This window comes from Centrocercus urophasianus, unplaced genomic scaffold, assembly GCF_019232065.1.
Source record: "Centrocercus urophasianus isolate 14NV4802_14NV808 unplaced genomic scaffold, USGS_Curo_1.0 seq_15, whole genome shotgun sequence".
NCBI lineage: Eukaryota > Metazoa > Chordata > Aves > Galliformes > Phasianidae > Centrocercus > Centrocercus urophasianus.
This window is the reverse complement of record NW_024884697.1, coordinates 3,125,400-3,150,836: the sequence shown is the minus strand read 5'-3', so window position 1 is coordinate 3,150,836 and position 25,437 is coordinate 3,125,400. Positions and strand designations below refer to the sequence as shown.

The following is a 25,437-nucleotide window of genomic DNA, read 5'->3' as shown; positions in this document are numbered from 1 at the left end:
CCCACATTGCTTTCCTTCCAACCGCCCTCAGCAGTGTCCCACAGCCTCTGAGCCAAGAGCTGCCCTTTCTACACCTCCAAAGAACTGCTTTAATTCCCACAGCTCCCAACACCCTACAGCCTCTAAACCCAGAGCTGCCTTTCCTGTGACCCCACAGCGCTGCTACTAGCCCTGTAGCCCCCATCATCGCCCTGCGGCCTCCCACCCCACATCCCAACGCCTGCAAAGTATCTCTCCTACACCCGCACGCTCTCACTCACAGAGCTCGCAGTAGCGGTGGCAGCCCCGGCCCAATCCCTGCAGGTACCGCTGCAGCACATCGGTGAGGAGATCGCAGGCCGAAACCTGAACCGAATCCCAGCCCAACGCCTGACAGATCTGCGCCACCGATACCCGCAGCAGCCACCGCGAGTACGTCTCGCACATGCCGGCTGGGCTCGGCTCCGCTTCGCCCGCGCCCGCCCTGGGTCGGGAGGGCCGCGGGAGGCTCACGCAGGGCCCGCCGCCGCCGCCGCCATCTTGGCGCCGCGCTTCGCCCCGCCCAGCGCCAGGCAACGGCGCTCCAACGCCGATCGCATCGAGCGGAGCCGCCGCGGGGACGGCGGGGCGGGGCGCTGAGCTGTCCTCAGAGCGGGCGGTTGTGGAGGGGGCTTCCTTGGGAGGTGCGCTGTAAGGCCGCCGTGTTCCTCCTCCTCGTTGCTCGCGTGCAGACTCGCTACACGGAGCACCATATGGCACAGCTGTCGCTAACGCTGCATCCCGTTAAATTTAGAGCAACTCCCCGCACTTACGTGCAAGCTGCAGCATTCCCGTGCTGTGAGGAACGCGGATCTGAGAGGAAGCCGATGGAGAGAATCCTTTGATAGCAAAGAGGCTTCTCAAGGACACGGGAAGGAGCTTGATTTAAGACACTTGAAAACAAAATTGATTTTAGACTGGTAGAGGACATTACTCCCTTGAAGAAAAAAAAAAAAAGTTGATCTATTAGATTAAATTCCTCCCCTTTCCAATTTCAGTACTTCCTCCAGTGCCAGAGCCTGCAGTAGGAAGTGAGCAAAACGCCCCAGGATGAGCTAAATAATTCAAGGTGAGTTTGGGGATCTTTTGAGGAGTAGGACCTTGCATGGGTACCTCTGTGCAGGCAAGGATATGAATAACTGCATGTAAGACTAAGATTGCCTTGGTAACCATGTTAAAAACACCATCTTTGGGAACAGAGAGCAAAATTGGAAGAAGTGTGGATATTTGGAGGATCCAGAAACAAAAATGATAGTTATTTAGTGGTGCAGCAGGCAGAGAGGAGCAACACGTCATGCACTAATGGGTGTATGTACGCCAGTCATGCAACTGCCATGCTGTAATTCAGTCATTGTGTGTAACTGGAAAGAGGACAGAACTAAGTAAGAGTGGTGTTTTATTAGAAGTTGGTTAGTTGACTAGTTAGCTTCTTGATTTACTAGGTGATTAGTAGAGTGCTGATTAGTCAATCAACAGTCCAGTCTTTTGGATCAGTCCCATCCAAAGCCTGCTGCAGAGCAGGGAGCTGGACCCATAGCAACATCCTGCAATTCGTGTGCTCTTTACTCACTCTTTTCACTACATTGACAAGCTCTAAGGAATGCTGGCCTCCAAATCTTAGAAACATTTGAGTATTCTAAAAACCTGCAAATACACAGGCCCTTTTTGTAACTGTATTAAGTATCATTAACAGAATTAAGGTTCAAGAACTTGGAAATAACTTCCCTGTAGGCATGCTATTCCTTAGATTCCCCAAAGAAGTATTTAATGTATCATTAGTGCAGAAACTTTGATGTGAGCAATTGCTGTATCTGCCACAGCAACTCCAAAGTCAGAGAACATTAGGGCCAAAGCATCTGAATTTCTGTAAAATCAAATGCTTGATTTAAGTGTTCTAAATAAAATTGTGCTTAAGGAATTTCAGGCTCATGGCTGCGAATGAGGAATTGCACTGATTCAGCAGCACTTGATGCTTATGTTTCCAGGCTAGCTGACTTAGGCATACAACTCAAATCAAGAGCAGCTTGAGTAAGCAGGGGGCTGCTTATACCTGTCTCGGGGGTCAAACTCACAGATGGCTTTGATGTTTATTGCCATATCCATTTTCTTTCCATTTCTGTCTTGTTCATTTTGGAATGCAAACTTCTAGAAACAGTCGTAGTGTTGTGTTCAAGTAAGGTAGATAAGCGTTCCGACTGCATGATTGAGAAAGATTATTCTCCATTCTCCTCTTCAGCACACAGGACAACATATGCAACAAACCATCACTTTTAAACAGTGATAACACAATGAAGACAGAATATCTTTCACTCTTCAGAAGAAGCTCCTGCTGGCATGCTTTCTGTGCGAGGAATTATACAATTCAGAGCACAGCCTTAAAAACAACCTACATTTCAAAGAGTAACCAAGTCAAACCCAGATGTATCGACAAACCAATAACGTGTTTCGTGAAGGAGTTTATTGTAAGAATGTACAGATATTTCTGGGGCTTTGCCACTTGTTCACAAAATAGCAGAGCAGTCTTATTAACGAACACAGGCAAGTTCAATCATACGCTCAGAATTATTCTTCACCTGTAAGGAAAATTGAAGCAAATTAAAATCTTTCAATCAATGCTTCTTTTTAAAATGCATCACCTCTGATTTTAAGTGCTTTAACAATTCAGTCTTCCCTACTCCCTCCTCCCCTCCAACTCTCTCTCAAGACTACTTTTATCTGAAACTTTAAATGCTTATTTTGTTACAAACTTCTTTTCAGGTGTAGTGTTTTACAAATAGACATTTTTAAGGTCACAGCCCAATGCCAGGGCACTACGAAAAAATGAAGCAAAACTTTCAAATGAATCCAGTAACTCAGAGAATAAAAAACCCACAGAAAACTGTCAAATGCAGATGCACTCTATCACGGACATATTTTGTTTAAGATTTACTGGTGCTTGAATCTGTCCAAACAGAAAGCAATGGCCATTTCCTAAATGTGGGAAGAAGAAATTGTGACTGACCACTATTGCTGAATTCCGACTTCCTCATCTGATTTCAAGACTGCACTTAATAATGGATGCATACAGACAATCTAGTTTCTATTCCATAGCTTTACCTCTTGGATTTGGCCAAACCTCTTTTGCTGATTAGTCCCTGGTTAAGATGTTATGAGGAAAAAAAAACAAAACAAGCAGGTTAAGAAGTAACTCATGCAAATTAAGGCAAAACTATGCACGTATTTGTAACTGCATTGTGAGGAGCATAATACAGCTCATAACTGCAACATGTTATGTATTCCAGACATTTCGTAAATGTACAGAATAGTATCACACATATTTACATCTTTGAGTACAGCACATTTTTAACTGTTAGATGGAATGCACATTATCTACATGAGGTTACAAACTGTGGTCTAAGCCCACACATTTTGTAACCTACAGAACACACAGTTGCAAAACTTCATTCTCAGGAAACGAAGCAATATACTCAGCTTCAACATTTATCATACATATTTCCAGAATCCATTGATGCCAGCTATATTTCTCCTTTCAACCCCAAACTCCTGCACATGATCACAGACTGATTTCTGCAAAGGCATTTCAGTCACCAGAATTGCTCTCTCCGCATCCAAAACTGTTCTACAGCAATGAACTGGGCTGTTTGAGCAGAGTATGAAGAACCCAGGTAAAAGGAGCAGATGGGATATCTACCCAAAACAAATAAGGAGAAAACACTCTCCCTGCTCAGTCAAGGGCATGTGTCAAAGCTGAGGATATAATCAACCAGTTTTTAAAGAATATCTGGTCAAACTTCACACTTGTTAGTAAACTGCCACAAACTAAAAAAGAATAGGAGACATGCCATGGATTGTCCTGCTCCATGCCTTAACATTCCCCATTAACCTGCCTGAAGGAGGGCACAAGCATTACACGACATTGCAACCACTCCTGTTTCATGTGTATACAGGTACTCACAGAGCAGCAGCACCAGAGATGATCTCAATAAGCTCCTTAGTAATAACAGCTTGACGGGTTCGGTTGAATGTCAAAGTCAGTTTGTCGATCATCTCAGCTAGGGAAAAATTAAGCATATAATGAGCATTCAAATACAAGTAAAGGAAGTTCTATGAAGAGAACACCACACAGACTTGGGGATCCATGTGAATGATCAAGCAGCTTACTGCACTTTGCAGTTTTCCCTACAGATAATACTACTGACAATCTAAGAAGAAGATAATTTAGCTTGAGGCATCAGAATTAAGCATCTGAAAAACAGCCAGACTAGTAAATACCATGGGTAGAACGTTATTCATTTTTAAATTCCAATAATGTTTCTTGCACTGTTAATTTTCCTCAATAACCACAGTATTTCCTTCAAGTTCTGTTCTGGCAAATGGAGCCATTTTTCACTTAATATTTTTTTAATGGAGACTTTATCACTACATTCAAGATACAGGGATCAGCAGAGACCCACACTTACAGTTCCAGGTAACCCTACTGCATAGCACATAAGCTTCATTCAGCCACCAGCATTTTTTATGCATCACTATCTTCTTGAAACTGAAGTCGTATCACTATGCCATGTTAAACACTATTAGCCCACCAATACCAACCATGTATTCACTGCAGTGCACTCAGTTTGTACACTTTACAAGGTATACTAGCATATTCTCAGCTTGCAAGAAATCAAAATCTGCAGACCAACAACAAGAGAGACATCAGTAGTTGAAATCCTAGAAAATCCAGAGTAGACTTACAAGCATTTTTGCTTGCGTTGTCCATAGCAGTCATCCTAGCGCTCTGCTCACTGGTGGTAGATTCTTTCAGGGAGTAGTACAGAATATTTGCTAGTGTAAATTCCTGGTAGTTTCTCAGCACATCAGCATCAATGTCATCATAGATGCTCAGGCTTTCTGAAAAATATGAATGAGCAGAGTCAGAACTGCAGGCTGTACTAATTCTAACCATACAATGTCATATAGAAAACAGTAAGTTACTTTTTTTTTCCACTTAGTACATGGTGACAAATCCCTCCACGCTGCCTTAGGAGTACTATCATAAAATGCTAAATACCAGAGAGATAATGTATTTTGTGTGTTTTAATTAAGTTTAAAGACTAGGAAATTCAGATCCTGACCAGGGCCAAAGGCATTATTGATATATTATATTTAATGCTCCTGTACAATGCTGCACAAACCATCTGAGGTGCTTTTATTGAGAAGAAGCCACTCATTGCTGAAAACATCAGAAGCAACAATTTTGCACAGGCAAAATTCTTGACTGAGAGAAAAGCTCAAAATTAGTACAAGCTCTCCTTCCCCACATTCCCACGATGTGTCAGCTCTGGACTACATCTTTTAAACTTGTGATACATGCACAACAATGACAATATCATATTCCCAGATGCAGAATATCTTCCCTGTGATTTATTACTTCACCTATCTACTGTTTTCTAGTTCACTGCTTACCAGAACCAGCAACTGTTTCAAAAGAGTAGATAGGTTTTTCATCAGTCTTGTAGGAGATGACAGATCTGAATAAGAAATAGCATAATAGTGTTGGTTTGACTGAAGAACCTAAATTGAGCACTTAATAGCAAATTAGAACACCGACAACTTCTGGCCTTCCAATTCCTCCAAGTCTCGTTATGCTCCTCATGAAGAGATATCAAATACCCTAAGGATATAATAATGTACTGACTGTAAATACAACAGCACACACTACAGAAAGCGAGCTTAGAAACACCACAGAAAAAGAATTTCAACCATATCTATTAAAAATACCCACAGCAAACATGTTCTTCACATATAATAAGAAAATGCACTGACTTTTCAAGAAAATCTGAACACAGACTCAGTTTTCACATTTTACTTAATTCAACCAATATGCTGTTTTCAAATCTTCTATTCAACATCTCCCTAGTGCAGCTTCAGTGTACTCTTACCTGAACCGATTGTAGATGACAGAGCCTTCATCAAATTCATACCCAGAGTTTAACAACTCTGAAGCAATGATTGAAGCATCTCCAAAGCTAGGAGGTCTCCGCCCCACTTCTTTGAATGTCATCAGGAGGTAATTGCCATGCGTCCTGCAGTAACGTGAAATTTGTGTCAGCAGCAAGTTGGTGCTCTAATGTACAACTATGTGGCACCAAGAGGCAAGCAGCAGCAGTAACTGCTAATGTTCAAGAACAAAGCATTTCGCTGAACTACAATCTTGGAGAAACTTTAACCTCAGTTAAATTATGATACACCAGAACTCCAGAATGACAAAAGGAGAGGTGGGTTTTTTTTTTTTTTTGTTTATTTGTTTTGTTTTGTTTTTGTTTTTTTGTTTTGTTTTGTTTTACCTTTGAAGTAGGCCTCTGATCTTGTCGCCTACACCAACCACCATCACTTCCTTCCCTGCACTGGAGAGGTTGGCAATCTCATTCTTCAAGGTTTTAGCAATAGATGTATGGATAGCACCACACAGACCTCGATCAGAGGACACACCGATAAGGAGGTGCTTCTTCTTGTCCTCGGGTGCCTTAATTTCTGCTTTCTCATACAGTGCTGAGGAAAAAAACAACAAAACAAGATGGGAAGATATTCAAGGGTGCCAGGAAGCAAATTTGTTCTATCAAGACATCTTTGACTAACTTCAAATTCAATAAATCATTTCCAAAGTGTTTCAAATCACAGCCAGATGAATTTTTATCCCCCTCACAATCATTCAAGTTTGCAGGCTAGCTGACCAGAAGTGATAAAGAAGTAATTCCAAGCCACCTGCATCTCTGCATCAGGTATTATAACGAACTTCAACTAAATAATGACACTGACTGCAAGTGCAGTGTTTGAGAAGCATGTGCAGTTCAAGCATTTCAAAGAAGGTTCGGCAGCATCTTTAAACATTACTACCTCACGCCACAGAAATCCAACAGTTTCATGAATAACAGAAAGAAACAGGTCAAAATTGATGTTGCTTTTATGTTTAAAACTACATCCATGCAACCACAGGAAGCTAAAGAAAAAATATCAGACACGGTAATTAATTTCACATCAGCACTCTTACAAGTAACTTTTCATCAACTACTTATTAGGAATATTCAAGGTTAACAGTGGCCCAGGGATACAAATTCTTATGAAAAAAATATGCTAAGAGGTTAGAAGTCAACACCATAAAAGCATCCCTCCTTTATTTCCACACCACACAGTGCAAGAGCCTTCGCTCACCCAGTGCTCCTGTTCCGTACACTCTAGCAGGCTTCAGCTCCCTCTCAGCTCTTGCATACTTTGCTGCAGAAACCATCTTCATGGACTTCGTAATTTTCTGGATGTTCTTGATGGACTTCAAACGCCTGGTAACTAACAAGGTTAAAAGCTGAAGGTCAAAATTGGGCTATATTGGGCACAAAAGGGAAAACAAGAATAAAACATAAGCAACAGCTATACAGAAATCTCTCCTGAAGTTCCTCAAGGAAGATATAAATAAGCAAGTGATGCACAGATGTAAGATATGCTGTTAGTACTAACACCAGCAAAACTGTACACGTGTATCTTTACAATAACCCAAATGCATCTTTACAATATATTTTTCTCACCATGAATTTTATTTAATATTTACCTCAACATAAGATCCATTTGCTATTCTCTTCCCTACTATTCTACTATTTTCTTCTACTTATTTCTCGAATATATAATTTGAGGTATATTGTCAGCTTTTCCTGGATGAAAAAGGAAGGAAAAGCAAAACATAACAAAACCAGTCCTAGTGATATAGACAAAATAAATGTTGTTCTCTGTTTAGGCTGTGTCCCGAAAATACTAATGCAAAAAGGAAAAAAAAACAGGTGCCATAACAACAAACACAAGCACAAGACAGTATCCCTGCATTAGAACCCCTTAGTAATGACTTAAAGAAGCAACATCAAAGCAGAACCATTCAGTCAAACTTTTTATTCTCCAGTGCTGGGTAAATACAAGAAACTAAAAGCAATGTAAGTTCATTTTTAAATGAACAAAAAATCTGTTTCTGTTTCAGCACACTTGAAGTTAATTTTAAAACATTTGAACAGGGCTTGGTTTGCTTACACGGCATCAAAGAATCAAACAACTTGAAGAAATGCTTTTTATCAATCAGAGAACCACAGAATGGCCAGGGTTGGAAGGGACCTCAAGGATCATGAAGCTCCAATCCCCATGCCAGAGGCAGGGCAACCAGTCTCCACATTTAATACCAGACCAGGCTGCCCAAGGCCCCATCCAACCTAGCCTTGAACACCTCCAGGGACAGGGCATCCACAGCCTCTCTGGGCAGCCTGTTCCAGCACCTCACCACTCTCATAGTAAAGAATTTGCTCCAAAGGGGAGAATTTTATGAAGGACACTTGTTTCATACAAGTGCCAGAGGCTCATATGGCAGCGTTACACTCCACAACAATCACTTCATTCAACAGAAGCCAAGCGAAATCATGCTTAAACCTAACGCTTCCATACATTTCCCTTCTGTAAAAAGCAGACAAAAGCACACTTACTGTCTTTCAGAGTTGCCATGTTCCTGACTTGGCCCCTGGAAGTGAAAGCAGGAGAAATTAGGAGAGATCATCAGCTCTCCAGCAGACAAACACCAGTCAAGGTCAGATCTCTTCAGAGAGATGAACACATAGGAACACCCATTTCTTAGTAAGGACACTTCACACCAGGCCTTGTAACAAAGCTTTCACACTCCCCCTTGTGCCCGTGTGACTGACAAATACAGGGAAAACAAAGCAGGGCATCAGAAGGGCAAGATCCCTAGAAGAACACAGTTGTTTTTTTTTCTTTTCTTTTTAGACGATTAAAACAAGGAAGCAGCGGGGCTCCCAGCAGGACGTCCTTGCAGCGCCAGCCACCCGCACGGCTCTCCGCTCCCTCACCCGCTCAGCCCCGAACGCCACACAGCGCCCTTCCCCTCAGCGCCCATCGCCACCTCCAACCATCCTGACCGCTCAGCCTCGGGCCCGCAAAGCGGAAAAGGACGGAGAGCCCTCCACCTCTCCGCCTCCCCCCGCTCCTCCACGAACGGAGGCCCCCAACCCCTCGCAGACACGACCCGGCACAGCCCCAGCCCGCTCGGGGCTCCGTCCGTTACCATTGCGGCTGGTACAGCAGGACGGCGGAGCCCCGCGCGAACATGGCGGCGCCTACAGCACAGCTCCGCTGAAGGTCAGCGCGCCCGCCCCGCGCATGCGCGCAGCGCCGCGGGGATTGCTTCCGAGGGCGCTCCGCCGCATCCGGGAACGAGAAAGTAAGGGGTGAAGGGAGGTGGGAGAGAGAGCCATGGGGAAGTCGGATTTCCTCAGCCCGAAGGCTATCGCTAACCGCATCAAATCCAAAGGGTTGCAGAAGCTGCGCTGGTACTGCCAGATGTGCCAGAAGCAGTGCCGCGATGAGGTGAGGCTGGCGGGGCGCGGAGCGGCGCGGTGTTTGGTGCGCGGTCCCCGGCGTTGGGGTCCTCCGTAATGACAGAATGGCCAGGGCTGAAAGAGACCTCAAGGATCGTGAATCTCCAACCCCCCGCCACAGCCAGGGCCACCAACCTCCACATTTAATACTGGACCAGGCTGTCCAGGGCCCCATCCAATCTGGCCTTGAGCTCTTCTAGGGACAGGGCATGCACAGCCTCTCTGGGCAGCCTGTTCCAGCACCTCACTCTCTCTGTAAAGAGCTTCCTTTCCTCTGACATCCTACCTAAATCTTCCCTCCCTCGACCTCAAACCATTTCCCCTTGTCCTGCAGTTATCTACCCTTTCCAAGAGTTGGTTCCCTTCCTGTTTGTAGGCTCCCTTTAGGTACGAAGGGCTGCAGTGAGGTCACCCAGCAGCCTTCTTTCCTCCAGGCTGAACAAGCCCAGCTCCCTCAGCCTGTCTTTGTAGGGGAGGTAATGTGTGCCAAGCATACTGTGTGGGGTGGGTATGAGCCAAGTGCAGCACCCGGCTCTTGGTCTTGTTAACACTCATCCTATTGGTCTCAGCTCATCCATCCAGCCTGTCCAGATCCCTCTGTAAGGCCTCTGACTTCAAGGATGCATCCAGATCTCACATTCTGGGGGTCTGGGACCAGCGATTTGCTTTCAGGCAGCATTGGAGAAGACTCTCATGCTTCCTTGGGGTATTCCTGGTCCCTCATGTATGATGGGAAGAGCTGAGTGGGACCTGAGGGCTTCCAAAACCACCTGGTGCGTGGCGGGGGGGCTGAAACTAGATGATTTTTGAGGTCCTTTTCAACCCAGACCGTTCTATGATTCTATATATTTTGCTGGAATCCCACTCCTGTGGGAGAAGTGTTTTGGAGAAAGTATGATGGTCCTGAGCTTTCTCCAGGGATGTTCAACCCATGACGATGACTGATCAGCCTTGAAAGGGCAGCAGGGTTAGGAATTATTCCATCAGGAGTTTGGGGCAGTTGTGATTTCTCCTGGGAACAAGGTGGGTTCTGGGGCATGCCCTAGGGCTTGCATGTCTGGAGCACAGCAAGGTCTCTTTTCCGTCCTTCTGATTCTGTTTCTTCCCAGCTTCTCCTGTTAAGAGATGGTTTTCTGTGATGCTTCCCCTTGTTTTCACTTCTCTGTTCACTTGAACCCAGATGCCCATGGAATTATGAGGGTCCTATTCCTTCTTATTTTCACCAGAGCTGTGCTCCAAGAGTACCACCACCTGGGATAACTGTGCTTCTGGTTTTTCATTCTACGTAAATAAAGCTTTTAATGTGCTTTTAGAAGAGAAATGTGACTTCCAAGGGATCTTATTTGTGTTCTTCATCTGCTGCCCTTTTCCTTTCTCCCAAAGAGATTAAATCTTTTCTCAGAGATTACAGCAACAAAGCATCATACCTTTACAGCCACATCTTTTCGTAGCGGTGTGGGGATCCCATGGAAAGAAGTTTGCTGTAAATTTAATTATGTTATGATGAGAGAGTATTATATTAGGTTAAAAAAAAGAAAAAAAAAGGATATGGCCAAACCTCCAACATCTGAGTACATTTTGCGAAGCTGTTATGACTTTGTCCCTGTATCAGAGGTGGCCAAGCTTTTGTAATCCATAGCTTGGCCACTCCTAGGATGCCATCCTCTCATTACGTATGATGTCAGTATTGGCCAGATAGGGAATCAGCAAGAATTTCCACTTCTTTTGCATGTGTACCTGGATAGATGGTCCTGCATGGAGCAGGTGGTGCCACATCTACCCCATTCCACAAGGGAGCAAGAGGACTTCTGTTATGTCCTAGTCAGGAGGAATAGCCAACCTGTGCTGCTAGACTGTGGTTGGGTTAGAGTGTTTTTTGTGAAGCCTCCAAGAGATTTCACTTAGAAAACATCATTTTAAGTTACTTCTAAAGCTGTATGTTGCAAAGTGAGACAAAGGCAGATAAAATATTTATCTTTATTTTCTAGAATGGCTTCAAATGTCATTGCATGTCTGAATCTCACCAAAGGCAATTACTTCTGGCTTCTGAAAATCCTCAGCAATTCTTGAACTACTTTTCTGAGTAAGTTTGCTATATATTCTTATCCATGTGTCAGATCTACATGGCTGTACCTCTAAAGCCCTGTTATGTCCCATTGAAGATACTTTATTCTGATGAATTTTAGTGTCAGCTGTTTTATATAGTGGCTATGTGAAAAGTTTGCTTTTGAAAGCATGTAGGTTTAAGGGAGCCGTGATGTTTAAAATTTGACAGTTTTACCTCATTTAACTTTTTTTTAACCCCAAATGTGGCAATTTTTACCTCAAATTCTTCTTTTTATCCCAAATTTGATGATTTTATTCCATGTCTGAGTCCTGTTTTAATTTGCTCTTCAGTATGAAGTATGTCACTGCTGTGTCTCAGCTGAGTGACTGTCAGAGCTGCAGAATTACAAACAGCTAAAGAACCATCACATGGAGATAAGAAGTCAGCAGTATGAGTAGAGTCCCACTGTTCCCCTGATCCCTTTGTCCACCTGACCTACCTGACAGCAGGGCTGACTGGAACTGTCTTCAGTGTGAGTCTGAAGGGAGGCTTTATCTTTAAGCCATTGAATTAGCAGGGAGATGATTGATCCATCTACCCAGTCTACCACTGCTTCCCTTTGTTCTGCCTCGTGTTTTGTGTCAGTGTTTGTCAACCTTGGGAGATACCTGGTAATGAAATACCAGCAATTAGTGGGAAGTGTTTAGAGTTCATTCTTCCCATTTTATCCCTTTGAAAGGGTATTATCCTTTGGAAGATTAAACTTGTATGTGCATGTACCATACTGTGTTTCTTTGTGTGTACAGACTGCACTTCACGCTGTATTACTGAAGATGGGAAACAGGTGTCTGAGTTTCACCGTGCTCTGTTCAAAGAATACTCCTGTTTATGCTGCAGATATTTCATTATTATTGACAGTAGAACATTTCTTTGTAATTGTATAAGTTTTGTTAAGATACTTTTCTTTATATCCCCTAAGGGAATTCCGAAATGATTTCCTAGAGCTGCTCAGGAGACGATTTGGTAAATATTTTACTGTTTTTCTTTTTTTTTTTGCTTTTAATGCCTTTTGGTTCTGTGCAAGAAGTTTTGGTAGGTTTCTCCTGGGTCCCTTACTTACATTTAATGATAACTCTGTTTTAGGAACAAAGAGAGTCCACAATAATATCGTGTACAATGAATATATCAGTCACCGAGAACACATCCACATGAATGCAACACAGTGGGAGACACTGACTGATTTTACAAAATGGTTGGGGAGAGAAGGTAAATACTGTTGTTCTGGGTTATGGCATTTTAAAACTATTAGGTAATTGCATTGCTGATGAGTAATCAGTAAGCATTTATGTTAATTCTCCTGTTTCCTTTTTTCCCTTACCCTTCCCTCCTGCATATATGTTAACACATGTCCAAATAGATTTCTAAGGAAATCCCATTTCTAAGCAATGGGATTTCCTTATGAAAAGTGGCAGAGGTCTGGGATAAATGCATCGCTTACAAACCTTTCCTTGTTTTACCTGTAGTTACTGCATCTGTTGTTGAATTCTAAGTCAACTTCCAACAGTTGTCATTTAAAAAGTATAAACTATGGTAGGACATTTCTTACAACTGCAGAATCCCTTAGTATTTGTGGTGACAAGAAGTAGTATTTTGTTTTGATTTCTGTCCTAATGAAAGGGTTCAAATCTGAGATCTGCAGTTTTGTGTTCCATGGGAGGAGCAGGGGTTATGTCATACCACAGTGCTGTGTAAGGTTTAAATTGGTTGCAATTGCCTGTGTGCTACAGGATACATTAATGAGTCATAGAGTGTTTGAAAACTCACTCTAATGAGTGCCAGTAACAATAATGTAGCACAGTAAAGTTTTCTATAGTTTGATGCTATTACTATGCAGTGTTTATATATGTTAGAGTGTGTTTTCTTCCTTGTTGAAACAATGGGAAGGAAAAGGTTTCATCAGTAAGGAAAGTGATGCAGTACAGCAGGTCTGTGTGACCTGCTGTAGGGAACCTGCTTTGGCAGGGGGGTTGGACTCGATGATCTCTGGAGGTCCCTTCCAACCCCTACAATTCTGTGATTCTGTGATTCTGTGATACCAAACCTTCCATCCACTCTTGCTACATATTTCGGCGCATTTCCAAATACAACCAGCTAGCTGAGGGGTATAAATGGTTACTAAAGGTAATTTAAAGTCTATTTTAGAAGTCTGGTAAGAGATACATTGTAAAGGTACATCTGCTAAAGTTTTTAGGTTCTTGCAGTGAATGCGGCCTGGGAAAATGATCTATCTTGATGTTTTCTTTGTTATTTTCTTGTTTTTGTTAGTATTAATTTTATTTTGTCTTGTGTTGGGTCTTTAGGTCTTTGTAAGGTTGATGAGACTCCAAAAGGCTGGTATATCCAGTACATTGACAGGGACCCAGAGACCATTCGCAGGCAACAAGAACAAGAAAGAAAGAAGAAACAAGACCTTGATGATGAAGAAAAAACAGCGAAATTCATTGAACAGCAAGTTAGAAGAGGTTTGGAGGGGAAAGAACTGGTGAGGAAATTTATATATCAACCTTCAGCTCAAAAGTCCTCTCAATTAAGTTAATGCTCCTATGGTCTTTCCACTACTGTTTCCATTGCAGCCAGCTAGAAGGTGATGAGTAATCTTCATGCAGTGGGTTGCAAGCTGATTGCTAGTTCAAACTGGGGAACAGTGGGTATATGTGATGCATGGTTGGTTGTTTCTAAACTGAGAAGTATTCTTCTCATAGGTAATTCTCATGCCCGCTTTGCCTACCTTGTTTCAGTTGAAATTGCTGCTTGTTACTTTTCCTCAAATAACCAACCCGATGCTTTTTACAGCAGATAAACATCAGGGTCCTCTTTGGAATCAGTTTCAGAAAAGAAAAGCAGAGGTTTCAGCTCCTGTTAGATTTTGTGCTGTCGTGAAACTTATTGGAACTGTTCCTCATTACTGTCTGTATCTAGTCCTAGCCATTTCAGAGTTTGATTTAGTCTGTCTTCTCCCCTGCCTAAATCACCACATTACTTCACTTTCGTTCTGAATTTTCTGTTAAGCATTTATGAAAGATGTTAACTTACTCTGGAGGAAGACTTGGAGTTGCTTTGTACCTGGCTTACTTTTCTACTAAATGAGTGTTAGTTTTCCTAGCGATTTTAAAATACTGAATTCAAGATAGGAGGCTAAGCAGTAACCAATGGTGTCCTCATTTATCATATTTCTCAAACTTTTAGGGCTGCAAGTATGGTAGGGAGGCTAAGATTACCAGGAAAGCTGGAATAATTAAATCCCCACATGAAAAGCTTTTATTCTGGTAGTCCTGACAAGGAATTTGAGAACTTCTTTCCAATTATCCCTTGACTTCCATGCACGTTGTTGCCTGGGATTGGGACCTCCCATTTGATTCTGGGTATTGATAGATATATTTAAATGCTGTTGTAAACTTTTATCTTTTTCTTAATTTAAAACTAATTGAAATTTAAATGGTCTGAGCCTTTGGTACTAAAAATTTGGAAAGATTCCATGATTTTTCCTTTTTTAGATTATCAGTTTGTCCAAAAACCAGTCTAATCATGCTTGTTCAAAATGAGAAAACTTGCAGTAAGGCCACTTTCCTTTGATGCTGAAATTAAACAAGTACAGACGGCATCTCTGTAGAGAGTGTTAATTAGATAATTTTGCACAGGAGCCTATAATGAGAAACTGTTTTCAATTTATAATCTTATAAATCAAGCCAGACTGAATATTACAGTTATTAGATAATCTTACTGTTGTCAATAAAATCCAGGCAATCAGCAATCACTGAAAAATGTTATCCTGGCTCAGCTATCTGTTTTGCTCTTGAGATCTATTAAGTTTTCTTTTGGCAGGAGGAGCCAGTCTATACTGAACTGAACAGAGAAAATGAAGAAGAAAAAGGTAACCAGCTTTTGATACATGCTGTTTTCTTGAGCTGAAGCTGATTTCATGATTAAAATGAAATATGTGCTAAAGTTTGCTCAGTGTTTCATAGAGTGCTTTGAGGCGAGTTTCAAAAAGTACTGAAAATAGGAAAAGGCAGAGAATTTCTTGCCATTTTTGAAGTAGTTTATTTTGAAAGCTGAACCGTAACGTAAAATAAAGTATTTTTAAATGCACAATCTTCTCCATTATCAGATTGTTAAATTGTAGCATCTTTTTTTTTTTTTTTAAAGTTGCATTTAATTTAAATAAAGGAGCAAGTACTTCAGTAGCAGCATCTTCAAAAACCAGGTGAGAAAATTGTTTGAAGGTAACTCTTACTTTTCATGTCAGTGGTATTTGTATGTGAAGGAAGATGTATCTTATTCTGCAATATTTGTAGTCTACTGTCTCATCCTATCATGTTATTCAGGAGGAGATCCTAGGTGATGTTGTGGTTCCTCTTGTATTTTAAATGGATGAATGTTTGTATCTTAAATATTTGCTGTGAGGAGCGTTCTTGAATTCTCTATGGTTCATACATGACAGATGCCCAGCAATGAATAGGCAGTGATAGTTTCCTCTGGGAAGAGATAGGTAAGTGAAAGGGAGGATAGGAGATCTAACTGAAGTCATCAAGTCCCAGCTGCCTTCTGTGAATGGATGTTCATGACTTCTTAATTTCAGTTCCTAAAACGTTTGTCTAATTGGAGGTAATATTTTCTCTGATCATCCTTAAAGGAGCTGAAACTACCTGATGTCAATCTTTGCAAAGCTCATGAATTTAATTGTCATATAACCACAAGCAACACAGGAAAAGGGGATCAATAATGCAAACAACACTTACAGAAGTCAGTGAAACTGTTTGATGAGTAGTACATCTTTTCTTGTAAGGCAATATTGTAATTAAATGCATTGCAAGTAAAGTGAAAGCTTGCTTCTCATCACAAGCTTAGCTTTTAGATAAGATATCTGATGGGATGTATGCCAGGCAGAAAACGAGACAATAAAGTAGTTCTTTGCAATAAGAGAGACAGATTTCAGGCTTTGAGGAATACTTGTAAATTATTCCTGAGCTTTGAGTTGCACTTAAGATGAGCCTGAACTTAGCACAGGCACTCACTTGACTAGTTTCAGTGAGGAATACTTAGATCTATTTTTTAAGGTGCTTGCAAAAATTTGGTCACTAAAGTGACCAGCCTGTGGTTTTTCCTTCACTGGTGGTTCTGGAGTCACTTCAGTGTCATATATGGAAACTGCTCCCCACTGTCAGTGTAAAAGTGTGTTCTGCCTCTGTGAGACACACTGGCTATTGCTGTTAATATATGGCTTGTTTGAGTTCAACCTGATACCACATGGTGCAGCGTGTTGCAGGGTTTCCTTGTTTCCCAACCTCTCTGCTCACTGCAGGTGTTGCAGAATCCAGGCCAGGATTCCCTCTTGCATTTCTTGATCAGGGTGCGGAAATTTGGACAAAGAGACCATAGGATGTGATTGCTAGGGTTGAGTTTGACTCTTTCATGGTTGGTCCACATTATCAGTTGTCATTGTAGTCGGACCCTTCTCTGCTGTTGCTGATCTTAGACAGTAATGAGTTCCCTGTGGACAGAATCTAATCAGAGTAAACTTTTCTAAAGTATGTGAGCTTGCATAATGTGCTGTTTAGTTTTGTTTTCTGTAAACCACAGATTTCAAGGTAAACCAGTCCTTTCTTGTGCCCAGTTCTTTCTTGTGTCCTCTGTACTGATGACATACCTGAGCTGTGCTGGTTGTCTTTGTCCCAGGGTCCCTAATGCATATGTTAAGTAAAATTCATTTTAGTACTGACACCTGGGAATCCCTTGGTAACCTCACAGGTATCTATGTTTTCCTTCTTTAGTGTCATCTTCTTTAATGCCGGGCTTTAATTATGTCATTTATGAGATTTTATTTATGTATTTGCTGCTGGATGTGTGATTTCTTCTGGAACTCTGTACAGACTTTATCCTGCCTTCCTCTGAAATACAATTATTTTCCTCTCACATTTGTTTCTATTGCCCTTTTTGTAACTCACTCCCATTATACATCTCCCTTCACTAGCATATCCAAAATCCTCACCACAGAACACAGTCAGAACATGAGAATCGTTCTAAGGCCTTCATAAAATTACCTCACAGCAGCCTTCTTCAACTTTCTGGATGACAAAACACCTACAATTTTTACTGCATCTGCATGGCTTTTATAAAAATTGGCAAACTCAGACTGCCTTCAGACAGTTCTCGCTTTACCTAGGTGTTCCCCAATCCCTAAGATGTAAGTTTTGTACTAATTGCTCTTTCCTTTTGTAGCTCATGGGCTATTTGCCTGTTTTGTATGTGATGGTGAAGGTAATGTTTATTTTCTGGGGGTGGGAGGATTTCCAGGTCTCAGCTATGTTGGAGACTTGCTCAGTTCTCAGTTTCTCTAAAGCTACAGGATTGCTCATTTTGATTCAAATATTTAAAACAAACTTGAAAATCTTATGTGCAGACTTTTTTTTTGTCTCTAGCATTTAACTCAAGTCCCCAATCAGCTCTTAGCTTTTGCACTGGTGAACTGACCATTAGATTGTTTTTGTTCTGCTGGACTGATGGCAGCAAGCATCAGTGGGCATGGAATTTACACCTCAAGGAGATCAGTTCCAGTTGCAAAGCACACTCCTAAAAAAGGGTGGCATGTGAGGTCTGGAAGGTGATTTGCACAACTGAAATCAAATAGATCAGCAGGCCTTTTTGTACAACCAGTTCTTCAAATGCATCTTGGTAGAGAAGACAATTTGAGGTCTGCTGTGAAAACGCCGTCTTGCTCTTCCAGTAGCATCCTTGGACCAAGTGCACTGAAGATGGCAGAAGGAGCAGTTAAAAGAAAAGAATCAGCTCATAGCTGTGGTCAGTCCAAAGAGAAAAAGAAGAAATCTGCACTGGATGAGATTATGGAGGTAACAATTGTGCAAGGATTTCTGTCTTTATAATCCCATGCCTGTGGCAGTCAGTCTGCTTTTCCAGGGCCTCCCTTTGAAACAATCTCAGACCTCCAGTTCTTGTGCAATTCAGATTTTCATGTCTTTCTGGACAAAATTATATCACTTCCCATTTAAAATTGGTTTCTGCTGCTCATCTGTGTCTATTAACCTTGACTAGTCCAAATGTTGGAAGTAAAGGAATGCAGATTTTGAAAGAAAAGAAAATACCTAGAATCACTTGACAAAAATAAACGTAAATCTTCCATCATTTTATCATGGATTCCTAGATCTTACCAGATTGATTTCTGTGCAGAAAACACACCCTGACCTACCCTTCTTGTTTTTTTCCCTCAACCTGATATGGGTTTGGAGAATTTGTTCAGATTTTTGAAGGCATGGGAAGGCTGCAGTGAAGGGAGAAAATAAATGATACTTATTTGTTGTTCTATAGATTGAAGAAGAGAAGAAAAGAACATCTCGAACAGACTACTGGTTGCAGCCAGTAAGTATCTTAGAAGTTGTGATACACAACCAATTCTGCATGTCTGCAGTTGCTAGTGATTGAGTTATGTAAAGATCCTGAAGCAGATCCCAAGCTTATTTCACTCATTTTCCAAGCTGCCAAATGTGAAAAATTACTTCATGTGGTGGTTGGGGTTAGAGTGACTTCAGCATGTAATCACTGTGTAGTTGTTTGTGTATTTTAGAATGTTAATCTTTTTTTTTCTTCCTTTCAAATTGTCCAGGAAATCATTGTGAAAATTGTCACAAAGAAGCTTGGAGAGAAGTATCACAAGAAGAAGGCAGTTGTTAAGGTAAAGTGTGCAAATGGAAGCATGTGGCTTTGGCTAGGTTTTCTGGTACCAGATGACTTCCAGAGTCAGAATTGCGCTCAGCCTTAAGTCTACACTGAAAGGAGCTGTGATGTAACTTTACTGGGACTTTTTTTGTGTGTCTGTTTTTGTCCTGTGCAGCTTATCCTATTAACATATCCATAATGAGTAATAATCATTTTTTCAGTGTGACGTGACCAAGAGCTGTGCAGTTGTATTTTAATTTGAGACTAGTCAGTGTTGCACAAATCTTTGTGCTGCTTACTGCCTTTGAGCAAGATCCTGCTTGTGTACAAAATCTTCAGTCTGTAAGCCTTGTTCTGTAGTTTAGATGTGGTTTCTTTTAGCCACTGCCAGTGAAATGGTGTTGTACCAGGTAGTCCAAGGCTCAACAGTCTCTGGCAAGAGTGCAGAAGACAACATCTAGGTGTGTTTTGAATGACTGACAGCAGCGTATAGAACCCAAAATCACAGCTTTTTTGGCAAGTATCTGAGCAGGTTATGAGTTCTAGTGCCTGTCTTTCACTGAGCTGTAGATCTGGGAGGTGCAAAGATAATCAGTGACATTTTTCCTCGTTGAGAGGCCTTATTCCAGTTCTCCCTGTGTGATTTCAAGCTAGTTTATCCTCCCATGAGGGAAAGAAGCCTCTAATTTGCTCTCTGAATTTGAGAGGATAGCTAAGATAACTGATCTGAAGGTTGACAAAACCTCCAGACAACACTAATAACATTAGTGGTCTTAGTTTACAAGGAAGATCAGTCACTGATTTTTAAGAAGAGCCCCCTTAATCTAGCCTGAACTTCAGAGTAGGGTCAGCCAGCACTTTGTGGAGACTGGATGCTTTTAGGGCAGCTCAGAAGTCCTCATTGCTTTTGAAAGCATTCAAGTGTATTCCTGACTTGTTAATTTTGAACATGTAAATTTAGAGAATTATTTTTTATATTATAGTCACTGATTGGCCTCTACCTTTTACAATAGGAGGTGATTGACAAATATACAGCAGTTGTGAAAATGATTGATTCTGGAGACAAACTGAAGCTTGATCAGACACATCTGGAAACTGTAATACCAGCACCAGGTATGGCTGTTTGTGTTCTTTATTTTTCAGCTTAGCTGTCACAGCATAACTTAAATTTAAGTTCTTTTAAACTGTAAAACATCCACTTGAAACGACATTAACAGTAGCTGTGTTGTTCTTGGGACAGCATTTCATAACCTAGTCTGGTCACTCACCATCTATATTCTGGTTACTTTCTGGGGAAATATTGAATTTTTTCTTCTTTGAGTCTGCACAATCTCTTCTTGTAAGAATATTATCTTCTAAGAAAATAGAAGTGCTTCATGATTCAATTCATTTGACTACGTGAAAGCATCTCTCTTCAGCTGCCAGGAAGCCTCTCAGGGAGCACTCCGTAGCTCTTAGTCATGTTTATCCTGTGTCTTCCTTCCAAATCATGCCTCAAATAGCTGTAGGTACTTGGCAAAACATAACTCTTGTTTGATTCCCTTGTATTTCTTTGATTGTAGCATACTAAGGTTTCTGAGTAGCATCTGATCAGCATTTCAGGGAACATTCAGGGTAGCAGTAAGCAGAGCACTGTCAGCACAGAGAAAAAGGAGATGTAGGATCTTGAGATTTTTCATCAGATGTGCTCCATTCTGCATCTTCAGCTGGTGAATAGCCAGTTGATGGAGGCACAACAGTACAGGTGAGCTTTGCCCACACTTACACCAGAATTGATGCCCTACAGAACTGCCCAGGTGAGACAGAAGAAAGAAAGAAAGCGCACTGAGCAATTAGCAAATGGAATAGGACATGAGGGAAGTAACTTTGACTTCTTTGACACTGTCCCACACGCCATCCTGGGAGCCAAATTGGAGGAAAATGGATTTGATGGGTGGGCCACTCACTGGATAAGGAATTGGCTGAATGGCTGCTCAGAGAGGTGCAGTCACTGGCTGAATGTCCACGTGGAGACTGGTGATGAGTGGCACTCCTCAGGGATCAGTGCAGGGTCCGGTGCTTTTTAACATCTTTGTGGACAGTGGGATCGAGTGCAACCTCAGCGAGTTTGGGCAGGCTGAGAGAGCTGGGGCTCTTCAACCTGGAGAAGGCTCCAAGGGGACCTCATAGCAGCCTTCCAGTAGCTGAGGGGGGCCGACAGGGGAGCTGGGGAGGGACCTTTTGTAAGGGCAGGTAGAGTGAAGGGATATTGCTTTAAACTGGAAGAGTGCAGATTTAGAGTAAATATTAGGTTGTGGATGCCCCCTCCCTGGAAGCACTCAAGGTCAGGCTGTGTGGGGCTTTGAGCACCCTGATCTAGAGGGAAGTATCCCTGCCTGTAGCAAGGGGGTTGGAACTGGATGATCTTAAAGGTCTCTTCCAACCCAAACCATTCTACGATTCTATGATTTTTCCCTGATGTAGTTTGAGTGGCTTCTGCTGTAGTGCCAGCATAGCCTAGAGTGTAGAGAGTAAACTTCATTGTACTTTGTAAGTGGGCAGGGTGTGAGGCAGAGCTGGGAATCACTTGCTGGGGGCTTGAAGAGAAACTTCTCCCTCAGCTGTCATTGAAGTTGAACACAACTCCATCAAAGGAAATTTTTCCTATTTCTCATTTCAGGCAAGAAAGTTATGGTATTAAATGGTGGTTACAGGGGAAACGAAGGCATCTTGGAATCTATCAATGAGAAGAAATTTTCAGCAACAATCATCATTGACTCTGTAAGTATAAAAAAGAACTGGAAGATCTATTTTGCATACAGCACTTTTCATCTGTATGCTGGAGAGCTTTCACAAAGAAAGATGCTACCATTAATCCTGTTTTACAGGTGGGATTTATAGTACAAAATGCTGTTCTCAGCCACTTATTTCCAACCAGCAGGAAAACAGTTGCTTGTTCTCCACTGCAGACTAGTGCTGTGCTGTTTGCCTCTTGAAATACGCCAAGATGCTGAATCTGGCGAGTTTTTAACTTGAAAGAGACTAGCAAAATATTCTGTGTGTTTATTTTGAATATAGCTGTAGTTGCACTATTTTGTGGGAAGGTAAAAAATGTGAAAAATGCATGAGGTGACTTTTCTCCTCCCTTTACTAGCCTGAACATAGGGTTCTATATTCTTATCCATTGTCGTGTTTGTAACTAACAATTACATTGGTGGTTTGGGTGTTTTTTGTTAGTTTCTGTATTTGTTTGTTTTGTTTGTCTCACCTTTCTCTGGGCTAAAATTGGTCCATATGAACACCTTTGTGTCTGTGGCTTTTTTTGCTCTGCAAAATTGTCTTTAAATTCACTGGTATAAGTAGGGAGAGTGCTGTCTTGAAGACAAATCTCTCAAACACAGCTTGCTGGGGAGAGGCTCTCATAGGATTCCATTCGAAGAAGAGCTACAAAAGCTCAGAGAATTTATTTGAGGAGAGATTGTGGAGGTATCCTAAACACAGAAGGAGGTTTGATTGGAGCCAAGGCTCATGATACATTGGTCTTGAAAGCAAGGCTCTTTTTTCTCTCGTTTTGATGCACTTAGATATAGAGGTTACCTCCTTCGACATGAACTCCAAATCTATAAATGAAAAACAGTAGAAACCACCCAGAACACAAAATTCTGTTGTTTTTTGAAAGCATTCTGCTGTGTATCCCCTGTACAATAGGCAGCGTGCACTTGTATGTGGCTTTTGGACAGAACTCTTAAACAGAAAATTAGCTGTTGTGCTTTTACTGTGCACAGCACTGTAATACTGCTAATGCCTGAGATATCTAGAACTGTTCACTTCACTCCTGCTCCTTAGAAAATGCTAAATGTGGCAAGATTTGGTACAGCCCCTTCAGCTATGTTACTTTAAGTTCTCTATTGGGAAATGCAACAAACAAGTTTGTATTTTGATTTTACTTTTTACAATCTATTCTTTTCCAGGGGCCTTTGAAAGGACGCCGAGTTGAAGGGATCCAGTATGAAGACATTTCCAAACTTGCCTGAGGTGCTCATTATGGATCAGAGAAGATTTGGGTTCCTCAAACCATCTTTCTGGCTTCTTGTGGGCAGACACAGGAGACTCAGCTATGTCAGGGTTTTAACTTTGTGTGTATATGTATCTATAATGTATATAGAGAATAACCAAGAGCAAATTGAATTTATTTAAAGATCACTATAGATTTGTTACATAAAATGTTTGTGGAAATCTTAATGGTGGAAATACTCCATCTGATCCTTTCTCAAAGTTTTTTTAATAATTTTTCAGTCTCATTTTGCAAAATACAGCAGCTGCAAGTTGGAGTATTTTCTTTACTGAAGTATGTGTGAAGTTTTGTAGGGCAGAGAACTGTCCACAAAGCTGCTTGAGGCAGGCAATGTGTGTTGAGGCCAATGGATTTTAAACAGCAGACTTCTCAATTTGCAGCCAAAACTGAGTTCTGGCAGGAAGAACAAGGGAAAGGATTAAGAGAATAGCAGAAGGTAACAGGGATTCTTCTCCTGGATTTTGTAAGAAGGGTCTGCCTTAGCAAGTGTTGTCACCAAGCTATTTTTAGTTAACTTACCAGCTGTAGTAGAATCCACATAATTAGACTTCCATCACCTCGTTCTCAGGGCTCCTGATAATGCTCATACACAATCTATCTGCTTATGGGCTCCAAGATGGATGTTACTGTGGGGCTTCTAGCATTCCTGCCTAAGTCTGTGCAGATATGAACTGGCAATTACTGTTCTGGTTTTCCAGAGCATTTTCCCTTGTCCATAGTTCCATTGTTTTCCCCTGCACTGCTGTGGATGCTAAATGAGTAACATTACTTTTTAATTTTTTAAAAAATGTCACATTTTATACAGTATTTTATTTTTAAGGAATGTTCAGGAATAAACATAAACTTATCTTAGGCCAGAGCTTTCTTAACCAGTCTTTTAAACAGCGCTCTGTTCTTTTATATCCACTGAACAGCACAGTAAAATGGCCAACTGGTGTAACTGCCTTGTTTTTGTAAAAGAAAGGTGCAAGTTTTCCCAAGCAAAAACAGACCATCACCTGTGGTTCAGACTGCCTTTGGTTATTATTGTGTGTGTCTGGAATTTGATGGCAAGAAAACTGATCATCCTGTGCCTTTCAAAGCTGATCTTAACTGTGTGGAGCTGCTGTGTTGACTGCTGTGGAGCTGAGACCTAGGAAGTAGGGGAAGGTGAGAAGAGGTAACCAGTGCTCATTTGGGAAAGGTAGAGTTTTATTTCCCTGCAAACTCAGCAGTGTTGTGTGGTTGAGCAAAATTCCTTTCAAAAGACTGCATTTTTTTCATAAAGAAAAGCCACTCAGCCCCTTCCTTGGTGAGCTGAATTGAACAGGATGCTGTTCTGGATGTGTACCCCAGTTACAGTGCAGTCTAAAAGTTAGGTCACCAGTGTCAAATTCACTGTTGCTTGTCCCTTGCTTTACCTCAGAGAACCATGAATCGTGGTTTCCAGGGGACCCCTGCAGGAAAACTGAAAGACTGCAGAGGTTGAACGAAAGAGCTGCAGTCTGGACTAACCTCACACGGAGGATTTCAATGGCTTTCCGGGGATCCCAGGCACAAACACAAGTCAAGCAGTAACACAGTATCTAAAAAATGGACAATTCTGCAGAAAGGAACTTAAGGCAGAAGACATGCATACTCTTCTGAGAATCGCTTGAAGAGATGCTCAACATGCATAAATCCACACTCGTGACAACAGAACTGAAAGAAGGATGCATACCAGTATTTGGTTCACAGGCAAAGGACACCAAAGTACAGGAAGGCAAGCAGACAACTGGAGTGCCTGTCCTACATTAGGGCTGCTGAGAAGAATCTGGTCAGCATTTTATTATTTTTGTTCCTAAGGTTGCCTGTGAAAGCAGAGTTTTAAATGCAATTCTAGGTACATACACGTGTATGTTTGTTTCACTACTGATCTCATTTGTTGCTTTTGAAAAGTATGACACCTTTTGGGAACTGATCCCCCTGGAAGTGAAGCTTTTAGTACTGCTGGTGATTTCTATGTAGTCTGAATTCCAGTTCTTTATCCTACTTCCCCAGTTCTGTATCTAGGTGAGAATTTCACTGTGATGCTGAAATGTTTACCAAAACCGAAACAAGATATTCTGGGCTCATCTAATTTATTTTCCTGCAGTGTAGTAGCATGAGCTATTTCAAGGAAATTCTGACCACTGGTTAGCACATCTGTAAAGGCTAGGGACTCT

General features: G+C 41.6%; 3 protein-coding genes across 5 annotated transcripts in view; 1 reads left to right on the top strand and 2 right to left on the bottom strand.

The window, feature by feature from the left end:
* TAF3 (TATA-box binding protein associated factor 3) overlaps positions 1 to 450 on the bottom strand; it is a 113,390-nt gene extending 112,940 nt beyond the window's left edge. Inside the window, exon 1 of the mRNA XM_042815714.1 lies at positions 261 to 450. Coding sequence (XP_042671648.1) covers positions 261 to 426 — 166 coding nt within the window. The 5' untranslated portion in view covers positions 427 to 450. The remainder of the gene's footprint in view (positions 1 to 260) is intronic.
* Positions 451 to 2,454: 2,004 nt separating this feature from the next.
* Positions 2,455 to 9,196, bottom strand: ATP5F1C (ATP synthase F1 subunit gamma). Of its 2 annotated transcripts, XM_042816312.1 has the most exons (10): positions 9,110 to 9,196; positions 8,514 to 8,548; positions 7,213 to 7,344; positions 6,348 to 6,552; positions 5,943 to 6,086; positions 5,467 to 5,531; positions 4,756 to 4,911; positions 3,974 to 4,070; positions 3,115 to 3,152; positions 2,455 to 2,591 (listed from the first exon to the last, which is right to left on the bottom strand). In XM_042816312.1, the coding sequence occupies exons 1-9, from the start codon at positions 9,151 to 9,153 to the stop codon at positions 3,146 to 3,148; spliced, it is 885 nt and encodes a 294-aa protein (XP_042672246.1). In that variant the 5' UTR covers positions 9,154 to 9,196; the 3' UTR covers positions 2,455 to 2,591; positions 3,115 to 3,145. The 2 variants fall into 2 exon arrangements, with proteins under 2 accessions (XP_042672246.1, XP_042672247.1); XM_042816313.1 differs by lacking the exons at positions 2,455 to 2,591; positions 3,115 to 3,152 and having other exon boundaries at positions 3,970 to 4,070.
* Positions 9,197 to 9,251: 55 nt separating this feature from the next.
* On the top strand, positions 9,252 to 24,262 carry KIN (Kin17 DNA and RNA binding protein). Of its 2 annotated transcripts, none has more exons than XM_042815375.1 (13): positions 9,252 to 9,411; positions 11,411 to 11,505; positions 12,449 to 12,492; positions 12,613 to 12,735; positions 13,830 to 14,011; positions 15,352 to 15,400; positions 15,676 to 15,733; positions 18,257 to 18,377; positions 18,853 to 18,903; positions 19,148 to 19,216; positions 20,214 to 20,313; positions 21,860 to 21,960; positions 23,151 to 24,262. In XM_042815375.1, the coding sequence occupies exons 1-13, from the start codon at positions 9,298 to 9,300 to the stop codon at positions 23,211 to 23,213; spliced, it is 1,170 nt and encodes a 389-aa protein (XP_042671309.1). In that variant the 5' UTR covers positions 9,252 to 9,297; the 3' UTR covers positions 23,214 to 24,262. The 2 variants fall into 2 exon arrangements, with proteins under 2 accessions (XP_042671309.1, XP_042671308.1); XM_042815374.1 differs by having other exon boundaries at positions 18,254 to 18,377.
* The last annotated feature ends 1,175 nt before the right edge of the window (positions 24,263 to 25,437 follow it).

What these genes read in the sequence shown, in the direction of transcription:
- ATP5F1C (XM_042816312.1), bottom strand. Translation starts at nt 9,153, where the DNA reads ATGTTCGCGCGGGGCTCCGCCGTCCTGCTGTACCAGCCGCAATG. An exon ending in CATGGCAACTCTGAAAGACA is followed by an intron (nt 7,345 to 8,513) that starts GTAAGTGTGCTT and finishes TAACCTTGTTAG; the next exon opens with TTACCAGGCGTTTGAAGTCC. An exon ending in GTACGGAACAGGAGCACTGG is followed by an intron (nt 6,553 to 7,212) that starts GTGAGCGAAGGC and finishes TTTTTTCCTCAG; the next exon opens with CACTGTATGAGAAAGCAGAA.
- KIN (XM_042815374.1), top strand. Translation starts at nt 9,298, where the DNA reads ATGGGGAAGTCGGATTTCCTCAGCCCGAAGGCTATCGCTAACCGCATC. An exon ending in TTCTTGAACTACTTTTCTGA is followed by an intron (nt 11,506 to 12,448) that starts GTAAGTTTGCTA and finishes ATATCCCCTAAG; the next exon opens with GGAATTCCGAAATGATTTCC. An exon ending in CACTGGATGAGATTATGGAG is followed by an intron (nt 18,378 to 18,852) that starts GTAACAATTGTG and finishes GTTGTTCTATAG; the next exon opens with ATTGAAGAAGAGAAGAAAAG.